This window comes from Myiozetetes cayanensis, unplaced genomic scaffold, assembly GCF_022539395.1.
Source record: "Myiozetetes cayanensis isolate MyiCay16 unplaced genomic scaffold, myiCay2020 scf30, whole genome shotgun sequence".
Lineage (NCBI taxonomy): Eukaryota > Metazoa > Chordata > Aves > Passeriformes > Tyrannidae > Myiozetetes > Myiozetetes cayanensis.
Window position 1 is genome coordinate 2,922,121 of NW_026087522.1, and position 16,425 is coordinate 2,938,545.

General features: G+C 58.9%; 2 protein-coding genes across 2 annotated transcripts; both read left to right on the forward strand.

The window, feature by feature from the left end:
• The first annotated feature begins 451 nt into the window (after positions 1 to 451).
• BAG4 (BAG cochaperone 4) lies at positions 452 to 3,844 on the forward strand. Its single transcript, XM_050325794.1, is given in 4 exon segments — positions 452 to 1,343; positions 1,592 to 1,736; positions 1,739 to 1,833; positions 2,512 to 3,844. Coding segments are annotated over 4 exon segments (1,245 nt in total). The 5' UTR covers positions 452 to 812; the 3' UTR covers positions 2,986 to 3,844.
• Positions 3,845 to 5,796: 1,952 nt separating this feature from the next.
• DDHD2 (DDHD domain containing 2) lies at positions 5,797 to 16,123 on the forward strand. Its single transcript, XM_050326065.1, has 16 exons — positions 5,797 to 6,149; positions 7,514 to 7,704; positions 8,270 to 8,359; positions 8,644 to 8,764; positions 9,573 to 9,662; positions 10,776 to 10,911; positions 11,493 to 11,701; positions 11,920 to 11,990; positions 12,113 to 12,232; positions 12,422 to 12,517; positions 12,596 to 12,724; positions 12,807 to 12,962; positions 13,044 to 13,146; positions 13,229 to 13,393; positions 13,773 to 13,935; positions 14,204 to 16,123. The coding sequence occupies exons 1-16, from the start codon at positions 5,972 to 5,974 to the stop codon at positions 14,292 to 14,294; spliced, it is 2,109 nt and encodes a 702-aa protein (XP_050182022.1). The 5' UTR covers positions 5,797 to 5,971; the 3' UTR covers positions 14,295 to 16,123.
• The last annotated feature ends 302 nt before the right edge of the window (positions 16,124 to 16,425 follow it).

The following is a 16,425-nucleotide window of genomic DNA, read 5'->3' on the forward strand; positions in this document are numbered from 1 at the left end:
CGCGGGGCGCGGCCATTGGCGGCCGCCATGGAGCGCCGCGGGCGCGCGGCCGCGCCGGGCCCGCCCGGGTCCTCCCGCCCGCCGGAGGCCGCGCAGGTAACGGGGGCGGCGGGACGGGCCGGGCCGGGACAGGACAGGCACAGCCCCGAGGGATCGGCGGCACCGACCCCGGACCCGGACCCTGCGCCCCGCCGGTTTGGGGTTCCCGGGGCTCTGTTCGCGGGGCTCCCCCTCTGGGCGCGTAACGGGGCGCAGGTGCCCCATCCCGGGCCCCGGCTCACGGGGAGGTTTCTGGGGCACGCGTTTTAGCGCGGCGATCCCGGTAATGCCGCCATCCCGGGCCGGTTCGCCCGGCGGGAGAGCCCCGATCCCACGGCTGGGCATTCCCGGACCCGATCCCTCGGCTGGGCATTCCCGGACCCGATCCCACAGTTGGCATTCCCGGGTCCGAGCCCCTGGATGGGCATTCCCGGATCCCTTACTGGGTTTATGGCAGCGAGAGCTTTTTTGGGGCCACCAGTTGCAGATCCTGTGCGAAGGGAAAGGCTTTGCCCTCCCAGGGCAGGGTGAGCTCTCCAGACACGGCTGTGGTTCGGTTTGTCCTGGAGGACTTTGTCCTGTGGGACGTGCAGGTCTGGTCCGGCTCTTCCATAAATCCCGGCACACAGGTTGAGCAGTCTCTGCTCCCTGAAGCAGCTCGGGGGCAAAACACTGCTTTGCCCAAAGCTACGGGGAGTCATCCCTGAGCTGCTGAAATCCTGTGCCTAGTCGTCCTCTCTGGAGTTGGGTGGAAGCTCACACAGATTACTGGGATGGATCCAGGTAAATCCCGACACGTCCTGGGTGTGCAGACCTTCCATACACAGGTTCTCAGACCCACACGAGCTGTGGCTCGGGGAGCTGCACTCCTGCTCCTCAGGCCTGGGGCTGGTACAGCTCCTCTGTTTGCATCGTGTCCGTGCGAGAATGAGCAGGGAAATGGACTTTCCTGGAGTGTTTTTCCCCCTCGGGTCAGTGATGCAGTGCTGGGGCCAAAGGAACTCCCCACTCCTGGAGCCCCTCTGCCCGTGTCCGTGTCCCCTCACCTCTCCTCTGCTCTCCAGGCGATGGATTCTCCCTATGCCAACGGAGCCTACAGCCCCCCGTACCCGCAGTACCCCAGCCTGCCCCAGGCACGGGGGTTCTACTGCTCGGGGCCCCCCCGGACCCCCTACCCCCCGGAGCCCACGGGCCTGTACCGGCCTCCATCGCCCGCTCCCGCCTGGAGCTACGCGTCCCCGGAGTGTCCCCCCGAGGGCTCCGCGCTCCGGAGGCAGCAGGTCCCTGGCTACTCCCCGCCACAGGTAAGGGAGGGACAGCCTCCAGCCCCGGGGTCGGTGTGTGCAGCTCGTGGGATGTTTCCTGGGGGGGCTGTGGTGGGGGATGTCCAACCTGAACCTCCCCTGGAACGGCTTGAGGCCCTTTGCTCTTGTCCTGTCTCTTGTTGGCTGGGAGCAGAGCCTGACCCCCACCTGGCTCTGCCCTTCAGCTCCCAGGGCTGTGTGGAGGGAGCAGTGCTGGGAGTGACCCCCTGCTCCCCCTCTCCTTGCAGACCCCGGGAATGCCGATCCCGCAGTATCCGTACGGAGACAGCAGTGCAGGGGTCCCGGCCCAGGGGCCTGTGCCACAGCCCAGAGCCCCGGAGGACACGTGGGGCCCCCCCTCAGTGTATGGGGTGCAGCCACGTTACAGCTGGCCCGCAGCCCCGGGCACGGGAACCTGTTCGTGCCCGACTCACACCCGTCCTGGACCAACAGCGGGGCTCCTGCCCACCCTCCCGCCTGGGACTCACAGGTACAGGTGGCCTCTTGGCAGGCAGGGGACCAAAATCCACAGTTGTGGTTCCACAAAGTACTGGAGGTACCAGACATCCCGGGGTGGGTCTTGAAATGGGTCAGACCTCGTCTTGCTTGTCCAAGAGCAGCAAAATCAGAAACTGTCCAGCGGGGAGCATGGGACTGACCCGTGGGACAAGTGTTCCACTGCAGGTGGCTCCACTGTGCTTGTTTTGGGCGCAGCCATCCCCTGCTGAGGAGGGGTTTAAGTAAACATCAGAAGGAAAATGTCTGTTCACCTCAGCTTGGTCTGGGTTTGATCAGGAGCCAAGTGACTCTCCAGAGGTTTGATCCCCGGGGAGCAGCAGCTCTGATGGGGGCACTTGGGGATGGGGGCTGCTGTTCCTTGGGAACAGCTCCAGAGCGTGCTGCCTGTGGAGAAGGATCTTCTGGTCTACCCAAACTGGACCGTGCTGAAATCTGTTCAGCATCTCCCCTGCCCCTGGGTAACGAGGGTTCAAGGGCTCACTCTGTTCTGCTCCAGACGTGTGCCCCTTGCTGGGGTTCTGCTCCAGCAGTGCAGACCCCCGTGCCCAGTTTCCCCCGCCCTGCCCACACGTGGTGCAGGCTGAGAGTGGAAACCCCCCTGGGGTTTGAGGGAAATGCTCTTACGGGTGTTCTCTCTGTCTGACTGCAGGACTCTGCCTACGACAGACCCGAGCAGAGCCCGAGCCAGCACGGCTGCTACTCGGAGGTGAAGCAGCAGCAGTCGGGGCCGGTGGGGGAGCACAGGCCGGCCCAGCCCCAGCCCCGGGTGCAGTACAGTGCCCAGCCCCAGCTGTACGACCTCGGCCCGCGCCGGCCCCCGAGCCGCGAGCACGGGGGGAAACCTTCCGAGCAGCCTCCTGCAAACCCCACAGCCCTCCAGCCCGAGATCCAGAGGATCCTCCATGTGATGGGGGAGGCCGAGCAGCTGGAGGAAGAGGTGGATGAGTTTGTAGGGAAAAAGACAGATAAATCCTACCGGCTCCTGGAGGAGATGTTGACCAAGCTGCTGCTGGAGCTGGATTCCATCGAGACTGGGGGCCAGGACAGTGTCCGGCAGGCCAGGAAAGAGTCCGTCCACAGAATTCAGGCCATACTGGAAAAACTGGAAAGAAAGGGATTGTGAAAGCACATCGGCCACAACACACGGCCTGTTGTTGAAGTTCCAAAGAGTTTCAGTTCTTTTAAATCTCAGCTCTTTCTGCTACGCACTACTGACAATGGAAAACAGCAATAAGCCCTGAGTTAACAATCAAACCCACAAAAAAGGCCACCCCAGAAGCCCAGCCCTGAGAGACAACTTGGCAAAGGACAAATTGAGAGAGGTTTGAAGAAGCAAACGTCATTAATGAAGATGTTGAAGAGGACTGGGCTGAGGATGGAGCCCTGTGGGGCTGTGTACAGAATTCCCCAGACCAAGCCCCATCTCCGGGTGCCTCCTGCAGCCACAGACGGTCTTTAAACACTTGCCAGATGTGCTGCAACGTGCAGCCACCGACCAAGACTCAGGGCTTGTCCTCACTGCCTGTATTTTCAGCTTCAGCTCCCTCACCATAAAGCCCGAGTGTCCTCGTGGGGGTTGTTTGGGTTTAGTGCACTCAAGGAGCGACACTGATGTGCTGGATGAGGCACCGTGCTGGCTCATCACGTCGGGCTGTTCCTCCTCTGGGGTGAAAAGCCAGTCTGGGGTGTCCCTGTGGACATAAGAACACAGAGTGGAAATCCCAGTTCTGCCATTGGAAAGGAGAACTGCAAGCGGAGGACTGATGTCAGAACAGATGCAGGGTGTTTGGAAGTGATTTCCAGGTCACTTGGGTAAAAATCCTGTTTAGTGTCCCTCTCATCCTGTGAGTTTTGTGTCCCACTGCACAGCGGGGAGGGAACAGCTCAGCCTGTTTCAGCCTCCTGGTTACAACGTGCTCAGTGACTCATTGCTCTGTGTGACACTTAATAAACCCTGACAAGTTTTAAATGTTATTTTGTAATTGAGACGTCTCAAAGTCTCCTTTTCTTTGAAGAGAAGTGGTGGGGAAGGTTGTGTAACTCAGACCAAAACTCCAGCTGGGCTGTCTGGGTGCCCAGGTCAGGGGTGAATGGAACATCTGAGAACACTGCTCTGGGGGTGCCAGGGTGTCCCATCACCTCCCAGGCAGTGCAGATGCTCCAGGAGCCTCCAGCTGTTGCTCCAGGAGCAGTGGCCAAATTTTGGAAGGGGTTCTGGCATGCCTGAGGCCGGGAGGGCCCTGACCATGCACTCTGAGGGGCTGACAGCCAACTGATGTCCTGGAGGCACCCAGCAAATCCCACATTCCCAGATGGGGCTGCATTCCCCCATGTCCTGTGCAGCCAGCAGCAGTCAGCCTAGAATCTCTGGAGCTGGCTGAGACTGTTTTCTGTGTTTGTTCCAGTAGCAAGAATCACATCAGGAGCAACCCCACATTGTTTATCACATGCTGTTTGCTCCAATCCCCATTTCCCTGCTCTCCGTTGCCAGGGAGAGGAGGCAGGTAGATCCCAGCTGTGTGAGGAGGAGTGGGGAGCAATCCTGGTGCCTTGCACTCAGCACTGCAATGCAGGGAGCCAGGAGAGAGGGACATGCTGTGCAGGTGGCTGGGGATGGGACAAAGGTCCCTGTGCTGTGGTGACATGGTAAGAACAGGGTGAGAACTGCAGGTATGTGCGTGGCATCCAAACCAGGGAAAACCCGTGAGGAAGGAGGAAGCTGCTTTGGAGTTTTGGTGCTGAACCCATCCAGGTTACATATTCCAGAACAATATTTCCTGTTCCTGCCTCCTTGGCAGAGGGTTATGTAAATCCCTAGTGAAAAGCACACGAGAGAACATTAAGTGGGCTGACAGAGCAGGTTATCATTGCAGGGGGTGGGGATTTGAACAGCTCCATGGGACGGCCTGGCTATGTGTGACCTTCTGGTGTACCTGGGTGCGCTCTGTGTGTTACCCCAAAGCAGAGCTGAGCTGAGCAAAGGCATCAGGGCACACCTCCTGCACTCAGCCTGCGTGAAACTCCAGCTGCTGGAACCTCATCCTTCCCCGCTGCCTCCACCTCCTTCACACGGGACCAAAGTGGGTCATGGCTTGGGCAGATGATCCCAACACAGCAGCCCGGGCAGGGCTGTGTCAGCACCCACTGGTACGGGCCCTGCACAGACGAGGTTTGCAGCTGTTTGCTCTCCACCTGCAGAGCTGGGGATTTTAGGGCTTCTGGCCTTTCAGTTTTCCTCACCAGTCCCTGCTGCGGTGGAAGTGAGCCCTGGGATGGGAGTTCCTGGCAACTGGTTTATCTTGCAGCATCCACCCACATCTCATCCCCCAAATTAGAAAGTCTGTCTCTGTTTATCTTTGGGCCCATCTCTACAGAAACCAAACTTACTCTGGGGTTGCCCGTTGCTCCTCCAGCAGCGCCAGCCCTCAGCAGAGGGTTTCTCAATCGCCACTGAGGCCAAAGGGTCACAGAGGGGCTGAAAAACAAACATTAAGTCAGCGCCTCGTGGTTTCTGCTGCAGATCACCCCACGCTCGAGTGTTTGTCCCTGCCGCACGCGGGAGGCAGCTGGCACGAAGGCAGGTGATGCTTCTCGGTGATGCTGCGCCGGCACCGCGCACCCCTGGCCCCGCATCGGGCTCGGGGCTGGAGGGACCCGCCCGGGATAAGGGCTGAGACCGGACAGTCCCAACCAGCGCTGGCACCGCCCGCGACGGCGCCTGGGCGCGGACCCGCCGGGGCCACTGCCAGCGGTGGTGTCTGCATGTCTGCAGGCAGGGAACATGGACAAGGGTCAGGACAGGGACCATGGGCAAGAGCTGCAGGCAGGGATTGCGGGCAGGGATTGCAGGCAGGGATTGCGGGCAGTCCCCGCTCCGCCCCGGCGGTGACGGCAGCGGGGGGGGCCGCGGGCAGCCCCGCCCCGGGCTGGGCGGTCACCGGGGCCGGAGCGGAGGCTGCGCTGCCGCCCGGACCGGGCCGCGCTCCGCAGCAGCCGCGGGGGCAGCGGGGCCGGAGCCGCTCGGGACCGGGCGCCGGGGCCGGGTCCCCGCAGGGCGCGATCCGCGGAGCTCCCGGCGGCGGGACCGGCGCTCCCCGCTCCGCAGCTCCATGTCGGCGCAGGAGCCGCCCCGGCCGGCCCCGGCCGAGCCCCCCGAGCCCGAGCCCGGCGGGCGGTACGAGGCGGTGGTTCCGCACTGGTTCTACTGCAAGGTCACGGACTCGCGGGAGCGCTGGGTCCCCTTCAGCGCGCAGGACTCGGAGCGGCTGGAGGAGGCGCACGGCGCAGGTAGGGCGGGATGGGCCGGGCTGGGCTGGGCTGGGGCCGGGAGCGCGGACAGAGCCCACCCGCCGCGGGGGTGGGGTCCCACGGCGTCCCCAGTGTCCATCTCCCACCATCCATCCACCCCTCGGATAGGGGTCCCTTGGCACCCCCGGCCTACAGCTCCCATCATCCATCCACCCCTCGGATAGGGGTCCCTTGGCACCCCCGGGCTACAGCTCCCATCATCCATCCACCCCACGGGTGGGGGTCCCACGGCACCCCCAGCCTCCAGCTCCCACCACCACTGTCTGTCAGTCACCCTTTGGTTTTGCATCCCACGTCCCTGCTCTTAAATCGGTGCAAAGAACGGGCCTGGTGAGGTCGACTGGGGAGCATCAGGTGCGTGCTCAGGGTAAACACTGTCTGGGTACCAGGGAAAAATTCCCTGGACACATCCATGGCTTCCACCTGGGATGCCAGGTTTTCCTTCGGGGAAATTTAAATTGGAACTTTTTTTGGCCACGTGCCTGGCTTCCAATATCTGAGCTGTTTGGAGGCATCAAATGGTCTGACTGTGTTCAATTGATATTGCTCTAAATTATATATAATCACAGCACAAAGCATCCTCTGGTGAGGCTGGGAGAGTGCTAGGAGGATGGCAGGAATTCTGCTGGGGGATTCCCCTCGTGGGGAAGCATGGAGCTGTGCCTGCTCTGGAAGGAGCAGGGGCTGGGGGGGTCAGGGGTCTGAGCCCTGCACTGAGGCCCTTATGTGCCAGATGTCACCATCTGTGCCACCTGCTGCTGCTGCCACGGGCAGAGCTCCGATTGCCCAAGGTTTGGTTCCTGTCCTCCCTCGCCCAGGAAGTTTTGGATTAGAGGTCGTGCTGCCCGCCCCCAGTGCCACAGCCCAGCCTGGCACGGGGCACTGTGCCACCAGCCCAGCCCAGGGCAGAGCCGAAAGACAGGGCAATTCACAGGATTTGAGGTCCGTATTGGGGTCAGTGTGGAGTTCTCCGGGAGTGGAATGATTTAGAGACCCAGCTGCAACCTGCCCCCCCCCATTACACAACACTCTTTCCAGGCCACAAATTCACTTTTACCCTCTAAGCAAGGCAGGAAGAGGCTGTGTAAGCCTGTGCCTGGACCAGAGCAAGGACAGTTAATGCCTTCATCTTACCTCCTGCCTCCAGGGGTTGGGTGGCTTGGGGCATCTCTCCCGGGACACCCCGATGCTGCTCTGCGGGCTCGGCCGTGGGGAGTGTCGGTGTCTGCTGCCGAGGCTCAGACCTGCTGTGCTCCGGCCTCGTCCCTCTGGCACGTTACAGCCTCCTGGGAGCACGCTGTTCTGAGCCTCCCGTGGTTAATTCCAGGCCTTGGTTCCCGCAGGGAAGGACCAGGAGGACGTGGTTGTGGCGACGTCGGGGGGCAGGTACGACGTGCACCTGAGGCGGCGGCAGCGCGTGGCCGTGTACTGGGAGGAGGAGGTGTCTGAAGTGCGTCGCTGCACCTGGTTCTACAAGGGAGACAAGGACAATAAGTATATTCCCTACTCGGAGTCCTTCAGCGAGGAACTGGAGGTAAAGGCACCTTTCCCGCTGGTTTCCAGCTCGGCCTCTCCTTGTCGCGTACCGGCCCTGATGTCCCAAACCCCGTACGGGGCCACTGGCGCCATAGTCAGGCCTGAGGACACGAACTCCAAAGAGGCTTTGGCACGGCGTTGCTGCAGCTGATTAATGTAACTGTGAGCACTGCTGTGGCCTCCCCGTCCCCTGCCCTCGTCCGGCTGCAGCTCATCCTCCTGCGACACCCTCAGCGTCAGGCTTTGCTTTGGGGAGATGCACATGTAGGGCTAGAGGTGTCTGTGTAAAAACACACAGCGCTGCAATAATCTCTGTTCTGATGTGCCAGAAATACAGTTTTAAGTTGATGGGAGAGTCTGATGCTGCTGTCAAAGGGGGGAGGTTCTTGGACACTCTCAGCAGGTGATCCTGGGATGACCCTGCTGCTCCTCCAGCTGATTTCTCTGCCACTTCTGCAAAGTGTTGATAAGATATTCTGAAAACTGGGTGGGGAATGTCTCAAGAGGTTGAACATTCATGGGAATACTTTCAGCTGACTCACAGAGGGTGTTCTCTTCTGTAGGAAGCTTACATGATTGCCGTGACCCTGGATGAGTGGAAGAAGAAGCTGGAGTCCCCCAGCAGAGAAGTCATTATCCTGCACAACCCAAAGGTGAGCAGGGCCTGGCATCTCTGGGCTGATCAGCGAGAACACCCCCTTGGGTCTCTGCAGGTCTTGCTTTGTGCTGTTCCCTTCAGCCATGTCTGCTGAGAAATGGGTTTCTCCCAGTGGAATTCCCCTCACCTGCCTGTGCCCAGGGTTTCTTCTCGAGACCTCTTTGCGCAGTGGGCTCGGCCCAGCGCAGTCTGGTGCCAGCCCGTGTCACCCGCGGCCGCTGCAGCCAAAGCTCTCTCTGATCTGCCACGGGTCACTGACAGGCCCTCCTTGTTCCCCAGCTGATGGTGCACTACCATCCTGTGGCCAGCTCCGACGACTGGGTCTCCACTCCCACGGAACAAGGCCGACCCCGGACTGTGAAGAGAGGGGTGGAGAACATCGCTGTGGAGATCCCCAACGGTGAGCCCGCCTCTCCCTTCCACCCATCTGAAGCTGTGGAGTGTTTTCCAACCACTTCTCTCAAACAGACTGACAGAAGCTCCCATGATCCTTTAAATGAAGTGCAAAATCTAAACATTTTGTGCCCAAAGGAACTGAATGGTTCCAACAACCTCCCCAGCACCAGCGAGCTGTGGCATCAGTGAACACACAGAGGCAGTGATCGGGGGGGAAGGCAGTGAGCTTGCAGCTCCTGCATGGAGACAGAGCTGTTGGGAGCTCTGCAGTGCCTGAAATTACCCCTGAGGTCTTGGCATCTGTGTTAGTACAGGAGGAGAGTTTGTTTCCCTGGTAGGGACACAGGGGTTTATCACTTACCTGCCTGCTGGTGATGTGTTCTCCCCATCTCTGAAGCTGAGTGCCAGCTCTGCCCCCCAACAGCTGCCCTGAGCTCCCCATTCAGGCCTCAGGACTTGTCCCCGTGGGGAGGATGGGCAGTTACTCCTGTCTAACCCCTGCATTATCCATGCATGCCTGTCCTCAGGAAGGCATGTATGCAAACTAAGGTGAGTGGGAAGTAGAGAACAAGTCCTAACTCCACCTGGCGCCTACCTGGGAGATGCAGCTTCGTGGGGCCAGGTGGCTCATCAAAGTGGGCTGGGCACGGGACAGCTGGATGGAGACCTCCTGGTCCTGCCCTTCCTTGTGCTGAGTGTGCCCCACAGGTGGGGCTGAACTGTGGGAGCATCCACTGCCCCCAGAGCGAGGGTGGTGACAGGAGGAGGACGAGCCCCTGCACCTGCACCCTGAGCTCGCCTTCCCTCCTCAGGAGAGCCCCTGCAGATCGACCACCTGGTGTTCGTGGTGCACGGGATCGGCCCTGCCTGCGACATCCGCTTCAGGAGCATCGTGCAGTGCGGTAGGTGTGGGCAGCTGGCAGACAGGGGCCCTTCCCACGCGCTGCTTTCAGCTGAGACAGGAAAAAACCCCATCCTGGGCAACGGGAAACGCTGTCAGGGTGCCTCACACTGTCCCGACACGCTGGCAGGCTGCACGGTCACACCTGCTGACTGTGGGGAGCGTGAGTGGAACGTTCACTGAGCCACCAAATCCCGCCTTCTGGAAAGGTTTGGGCAGCCACTGTTCATCAGTGTTCTGCTGCTGCTGCTCCGAATAGTGAGTTTCCCAAATCAGATCCAGATTTTCCAAGTACCTGTCTAAACCTGCTAAACTAATTAGTAGGCTGCTCAATCCGTTGCTGGCGGGTTAATCTCACTGGGTGAGGTCCCACAGGCAGTGGCATCCCATTCTCTGGAGTGATTTGGGACAAAAGGCAAGGATGCTGTTTCTGGCTCAGCAAATCCCTGAGCTGCAGATGCCTGGAGTTAGGAGGGGTGAGAGGTATTGCTGACCTTACACACTGCCCTGAGCTGGGCTCCACTGTGGATCAGACAGGGCCTGAGTTCCTCTGCTCTGGTCTGTTCCCTGTGAATTGCTCGGTGCTGTAGGACAGGTGATCCCTGAACCTGCCTGGAAGCCCATCAAGATTTAACTTGTAGAAATCAAGGGAGCTGTTTCTCAGCATTTCCTATAAAGGCTGGCCATTCTTCTGTGTGTCCAGCTGATGAAACTATTTCAAGGCTTCTGAATATTTGAAATGAGGGAAATCAGCCTTTCTGCCTCAGAACTGAGTCCTTTCAAGTTCATCTCCTCCCTTATGATTCCTGCACAGGCACCTTCACAACAGAGTTATTTTTTTATAAATTTCCAGAAGTACTTTATCCTGACTGCTGAGCTCTGCCCATGTGAAGGAGGTACAGATGGGACAGCAAAATCCAGTAAACACACGTGACAGGACATGAAGCCTCCCCTGATCTCTAGTTAAAGATTCAGGGACTTAGGGGAGCAGCAGCAGATTAAAGACCCTGGTGGGATTTCCCTGTAATGATCTTTTATCGTATTAAGTGGTGTTGGTGCCACGGGCTGGCCCTGGAGCGTGATGGATCTCTGTAAGAGTTCATCTCTTTTCCAGTGAATGACTTCAGGAACGTGTCCCTGAGCATGCTGCAGGCGCACTTCAGGAAGGCCCAGGAGCAGCAGCAGGTGGGCCGGGTGGAGTTCCTGCCCGTGAACTGGCACAGCTCCCTCCACTCCACTGGTGTGGACGTGTAAGTGTCCCACAGCCCCCTCCTCCAGGGCCGGTGTCCGTGGGGATGGCAACGTGCACAGGCAGCCTCCTGTCCTCTGGAAACGCCCCTTTTTCTGTTGGAAAAGCAGAGGGAAAGCTGTGAGTGTTTAGGGGTGAGCAGGACAGATGGGGAACCCCAGGCCCCCTCCCTACAGCCATTCTGCAACGCACAGCAGGCGCCTGTTCCCATCAGTATCGAAGAGCAGAGGCTTCTGCCTCTCCCTGGCTGATACCAGCAGGGACTGTGTACATCCACACCTTCCAAAGGCCTCTGGGAACCAAGTGCCCAGTGTCTGCACTCGAGCACTGCTCTGCAGTGTCCCAGGAAGGGCAGAGAGCAGGCCAGGCTCCTGGGGAAGAAAGGATGGGCTCTTTACTCTTGGAATGAAAGAGCACGGGCTGTGCTCTGCTTTTGGTCTCAGCATGTGCCGAGGGTCTGGATTACAACACACATCCTTGGAGACGGTGCAAATCCTGCTCCCAACTTCCATTTTGCTTTAGAAGCGTGGTGGGGTTCCCTGGCATCCTCAGCTGCAGCTCCCTCTCCCCTCTCCCCTGCAGTGACCTGGAGCGGATCACGCTGCCCAGCATCAACCGCCTGCGTCACTTCATCAACGACACCATCCTGGACGTGTTCTTCTACAACAGCTCCACCTACTGCCAGACCATCGTGGACACGGTGGCCTCGGAGATGAACCGCCTGCACCAGCTCTTCATGCAGAGGAACCCGCTCTTCAAGGGGGGGGTCTCCATCGCGGGGCACAGCCTGGGTAAGGGCTCACCCACAGGTCCCATGAGCAGCTTCCCTGGGCAGCCTGTGCCAGGGCCTCGCCACTGAGTCAAGAGTTTCTTCCTGACATCTACCCTAAGCTGTCCTGTGTCAGTGTAAAGCCTTGTCCTGAATAGAAAGTCCAGGGTGCTGCTCTTCCATCCCAGCTCAGGTTCTTCCCCGCCGTGCCGCTGATGCTCTGCCCGTGTCTGTTCCCAGGGTCGCTCATTTTGTTTGATCTCCTGACGAACCAGAAGGCTGACCCCGAGGAGGATGAGCACAGTGCACAGGTACAGCTGCTTGGACCCAGGGCTCACTGACCTCCCACTTCTGGGCTGTGGAGGGAAGGGGAGAGACCCCAAAGTGCAGATTAGTGAGCAAAAAGCCTGATCCCTGATGGATCTCTTCACAGGGGTCCAGGACAACCTCAAGCAATGGGGGTATTGAGGAAGTAAAAGAAATTCTGAAGAAGCTGGAGCTGTCTGAGTATTGTGATGTTTTTGAGAAGGAGAAAATGGACAGACAAGCACTGGTGAGGAGCTCCCCTGTTTTGCTGGCTCTTGTGGCTCTTTGCTTTTCTTCCCCATCATCCCACCACTGCACATCTCCTGGTACTGTCACTCACACATGAAATGTCTCTGAGGAGGAACAAAATCCCAGAGAACAGACACCTCACCACACCTCTGCTCCTGGACTAACACCTGCCTTGCTTATTTTCCAGTTCTTGTGCACAGAGAACAACCTTAAAGAAATGGGAATTCCCTTAGGACCAAGAATGAAGATACTCCATTACATCAGCTCCAAGGCAGACACACAGGTTTGTTTTCTGCACAGCTTACGCTCATCCCATCACACCCCATCCCTCTCACACAAGGACCCCTTTGTGTTGCTGCAGGATCAGAGCTCAGCAGCTCCCAGGCACGGCGGGGAGCGCAGAGCTGAGCCGGGGTCCCCATCACAGCACGGCCCGGAGAGCACAGAGGATGTCGGGAATTGCCAGTACAGGGACGTTGGCTTGGGACAGGTGACAGCCGAGCTCTGACTGCCCTCGGAACGCCAGCACGGAGCTCGTCTCAGGAACAAATCCGACCCTTCCTCTTTCCCAGGTCTCGGCAAACTACCCCCAGCTGAACTACAAGCCCACCATCTTCTTCGCCTTCGGGTCTCCCATCGGGATGTTCCTCACAGTGCGAGGAGTGAAGCGCATCGACCCAAACTACAGCCTGCCCACCTGCAAAGGCTTTTTCAACATCTTCCACCCCGTAGGTATAAGAACCAGAGCCGTCCTGCGTGAGACACGTGGAGCACGAGCCCTGGGCACTGTCCCTCTCTCCCCTGTGCAGTTTGACCCCGTCGCCTATCGGATCGAGCCCATGATCGTCCCAGACCTGGAGTTCGAGCCCATGCTGCTGCCCCACCACAAGGGCAGGAAGAGGATGCACCTCGGTACGGCACAGGCAGCCCCTGCCCCCCGGCCCAGGGCCCCTGCAGCCCCCAGCCCCACACCCACCGCCCCTCTGCCTTGCAGAGCTGAAGGAAGGGCTGACACGCATGAGCGTGGACCTGAAGAACAACTTGCTGGGGTCGCTGCGGGTGGCCTGGCAGTCCTTCACCCGCGCCCCGGTGCCGGCCCTGGAGGCTGCGAGCACCGACGCTGAAGCAGAGGCAGAGACTGGCACGGAGAAGCAGCCAGGTCAGTGCCGGGGGGTGCCAGGGATGCAGCCTCGGGAGCTGCCCATGGAGCAGCATGTGCTCAGCTCCCCACAGCCACGCTGCCCCTCGTCTGTGCCCAGCACAGGGATGGCCCTTGGGCTGTGCATGCACCTGGCGCTGCCCAGATGCTGTGGCCTGCCCCTGTTAGTGCCTGACAAAGGGGTTTTCTGGGGGGTCTCAGCACACCACACTACTTTTCAAGCCTGCCAAGCCTGTCCCCCTCCTCTGGCTGTCCCTTGCACCGCTGTTTCCAAGCTCTTCAGCTGCCTCTCCCCCCTGGGGCAGAGGGAGGGCACAGCCTGTATTGTCATGGCTGCTGGTGCCCCGTGGCTGAACCACGCTGCTCCTCATTCCTGCAGACACCAAGCCAGAGGAGCCCCCTGCAGCAGGGAAGGAAGAGGCCCCCCTCATTAACGTGGGGAGGCTGAACGGAGGGAACCGCATCGACTACGTGCTGCAGGAGAAGCCAATAGAGAGCTTCAACGAGTATTTGTTTGCACTCCAAGGGCATCTCTGCTACTGGTAAGGGTTTGTGATCGTCAGAGCTTCAAAATCACGTGTGATGAAGCAGAATGGCAACAGTTTCAAAGCCAACATAGAAAGAAAAGCCTTAACTGAGGGAACAAGACCTTCTCCTGCCTGTGACACAGAGAGGGTGGGCAGGGACAGACCAGTGTGGTTCCCCTTCCCTTGTGCTGCACCTGCAGATCACATCTACCCAAAACATCACACGCGTCCTGACAGAGTGCAGGGAAGCATCCCCTCTAATCCCCATGTCCTTCTTCTCCAGGGAGTCAGAGGACACGGTTCTGCTGGTTCTGAAGGAGATCTACCAGACACAAGGCATCACACTGGATCAGCCTTTGCAAGGAAGCCAGTGACCAACCTGGGCTGTTCTGGCCGTAAGTCACCTTTGCCTAAACCCTTTCCTGATTTCCTAGGACATCTCAGAGGAGATCTGCTTTGTCTGAGGGAACAATATCCCTTATCTAAGGCAGGGAACTTGTGTCAGATTTTTTCTTTGGCCTGTCAGCACCTTTGGCTTCTTTCCTGTTCCCTGCATATGACCACCATCAGCCAAGAGGAGAGAACCAAGGAGGGTCCAGGAGACTGCACTGGGTGGATTCTGGCTGCCTCACTTGCAGCTGTTCCTGTGTCCTCCTTTTGCATTCTTAGATCCAATTCCACTGAGTACTCACCAGGAAAGTCCAGATCTCTTCTCTGCCTTCCTCTCTCCTCTGCTGCCGTGTCCCGCATGCTGCTTCCCAAGTACTTGCTGCTACCTGGAGATAAGGATGGATTTTCCTCCATTTTGGGTAGGGGTGGGGGGTTAGAACTATCAAGGGAAAACACTTCTGCTCGAACACAGAACCTGCATGGTGACTCCCTGTGGCAACGTGTACTTTTAACCCTCCACCCGTGAGCCCCCACCCCAGCTCCTCCAGCACTGCAGCACACGAGCTGTCCAGGCTCAGAACCCACCGAGGGGCTGACCTGCTCCTGGCTCAGTGGGGACACTCACAGCCTGGGACCTTGAGGAGCAAAAAGCCTTAAACACGCAGCCTGGAGAGAGCTGCAGCAGCCTTGGAGCGAGGGAGATGCTGACTGCTACCAGAGCACCCGGCGCCAGGACTGCGGGGCCGGGAGGCGAAGCCCAGGGCCCAGGCTGAGCCAGCAGGATCTGTTCACCAGCCCCCCTCATCTGCACTGCTGCTGCATGTTTGTGCACCCCTGGGCCGTGCTGGGCAGGGTGCAGGTGCCCCATAAACCACGTCGTGAGAGCGGCATGTTCGTGCTCCTCTGCTGTGCCGTGTTGGTAGTGACGTCCCACCACCCTCACCCAGCCCACGCTGGCACGCCAGTGCCCAGCTGTACCTGAGGAAAGCTCCACCTCCACATCAAACTCCACATCAAACTGCAGCCAGGCTGGGCCAGCAGCTGCCCCTGGGCAGTTTGGAGGCCTGGGCCAGCCCTCAGTGCCCCGCAGGGACACGGAGCGAGCAGCGCTGCTGTCCCAGGGCTGTCCGGTGGCAACAGGGGTCTTGTGCCCACCACGCTCCAGTCGTCGTTTTTAGCTTTAAATGTACAGAATACAGCCAGCAAAGTCAGAGCCCGGATCCATAGGGTCTGGACACAGCAGCAGTGACACCAGCTCTGCAGGGCAGCTCAGTCTGCAGCTGCCTTGGAGCTCTGCTCTGAGTGGGACAGGGCCAGAGAGCCCCTGTGCTCCCTCCCTGGCCACCAACCCCCCTGGGCTGGCTCAGTGCCTGGGCTGGGGCCCCAGTGCTGTGTGAGGTGTTGCTGTGCAGCCTGTAGAAGAGCCAAACCACTTTCCCTCCCGCTGACTTTTGCCCTGCATGGGGTAAGGAGCCTCTTTTCCCCCCACAGCCTTTTGGTTTGTTTTTCCTCCACTGTCCGTTATTTGCACTACTGGAAGGGTTTTGTTTGCAGCCTCCATCCCTCCTCCCCTCCCAAGGAACAGAAGCTGTTCTTTACCTGACTGCAGGAACAGCTGAGCTGCTCAGTCGGCACCTGAACTACTGCTGGCTAAAGTCTCCTACGGGAGTAGGAAAAGGAACAGTCTTAACATGGGACGCTAATGATCAGCTTTTTAAGTTATGCACTTTGTTAAAAAAGAAAAAAGTTAAATACATTTTAAATGTTATTTAATGTCTTTTCCAGTAAAAGCCAAAATAAATAAGTAGATGACTGTGGTATGTGCATGTCTGGGGGGAGGAGGGGCTGGAGAATTCACCTGTGCAGTTTTAGGGGAAAGTAGAGCTATTTCTGTATTTCTATTGAAGCTGCAGGGTCAGAGGGCCCAAACTGCAGCTGATGGGGTGGTGTTTCATTACTGACTCACCTGCCTCACTCCGCTACAGCCTCACCTGTGCTGTCTGCACATACAGACACTTGGATCGAACCACACCTTGTCTATGAGGTGACAAACAGCTGCTCACACAGTCCTGCCAGGCAGCTGGCTCTGGATCTTGGTAGCACTGCCCTGCCTTG

Excerpts from the sequence above, each read along its gene's own strand:
- DDHD2 (XM_050326065.1), top strand. The coding sequence starts at position 5,972 with ATGTCGGCGCAGGAGCCGCCCCGGCCGGCCCCGGCCGAGCCCCCCGAG. Across the intron at positions 11,991-12,112 it reads AGGATGAGCACAGTGCACAG|GGGTCCAGGACAACCTCAAG; the intron begins GTACAGCTGCTT and ends ATCTCTTCACAG. Across the intron at positions 13,936-14,203 it reads CAAGGGCATCTCTGCTACTG|GGAGTCAGAGGACACGGTTC; the intron begins GTAAGGGTTTGT and ends CTTCTTCTCCAG.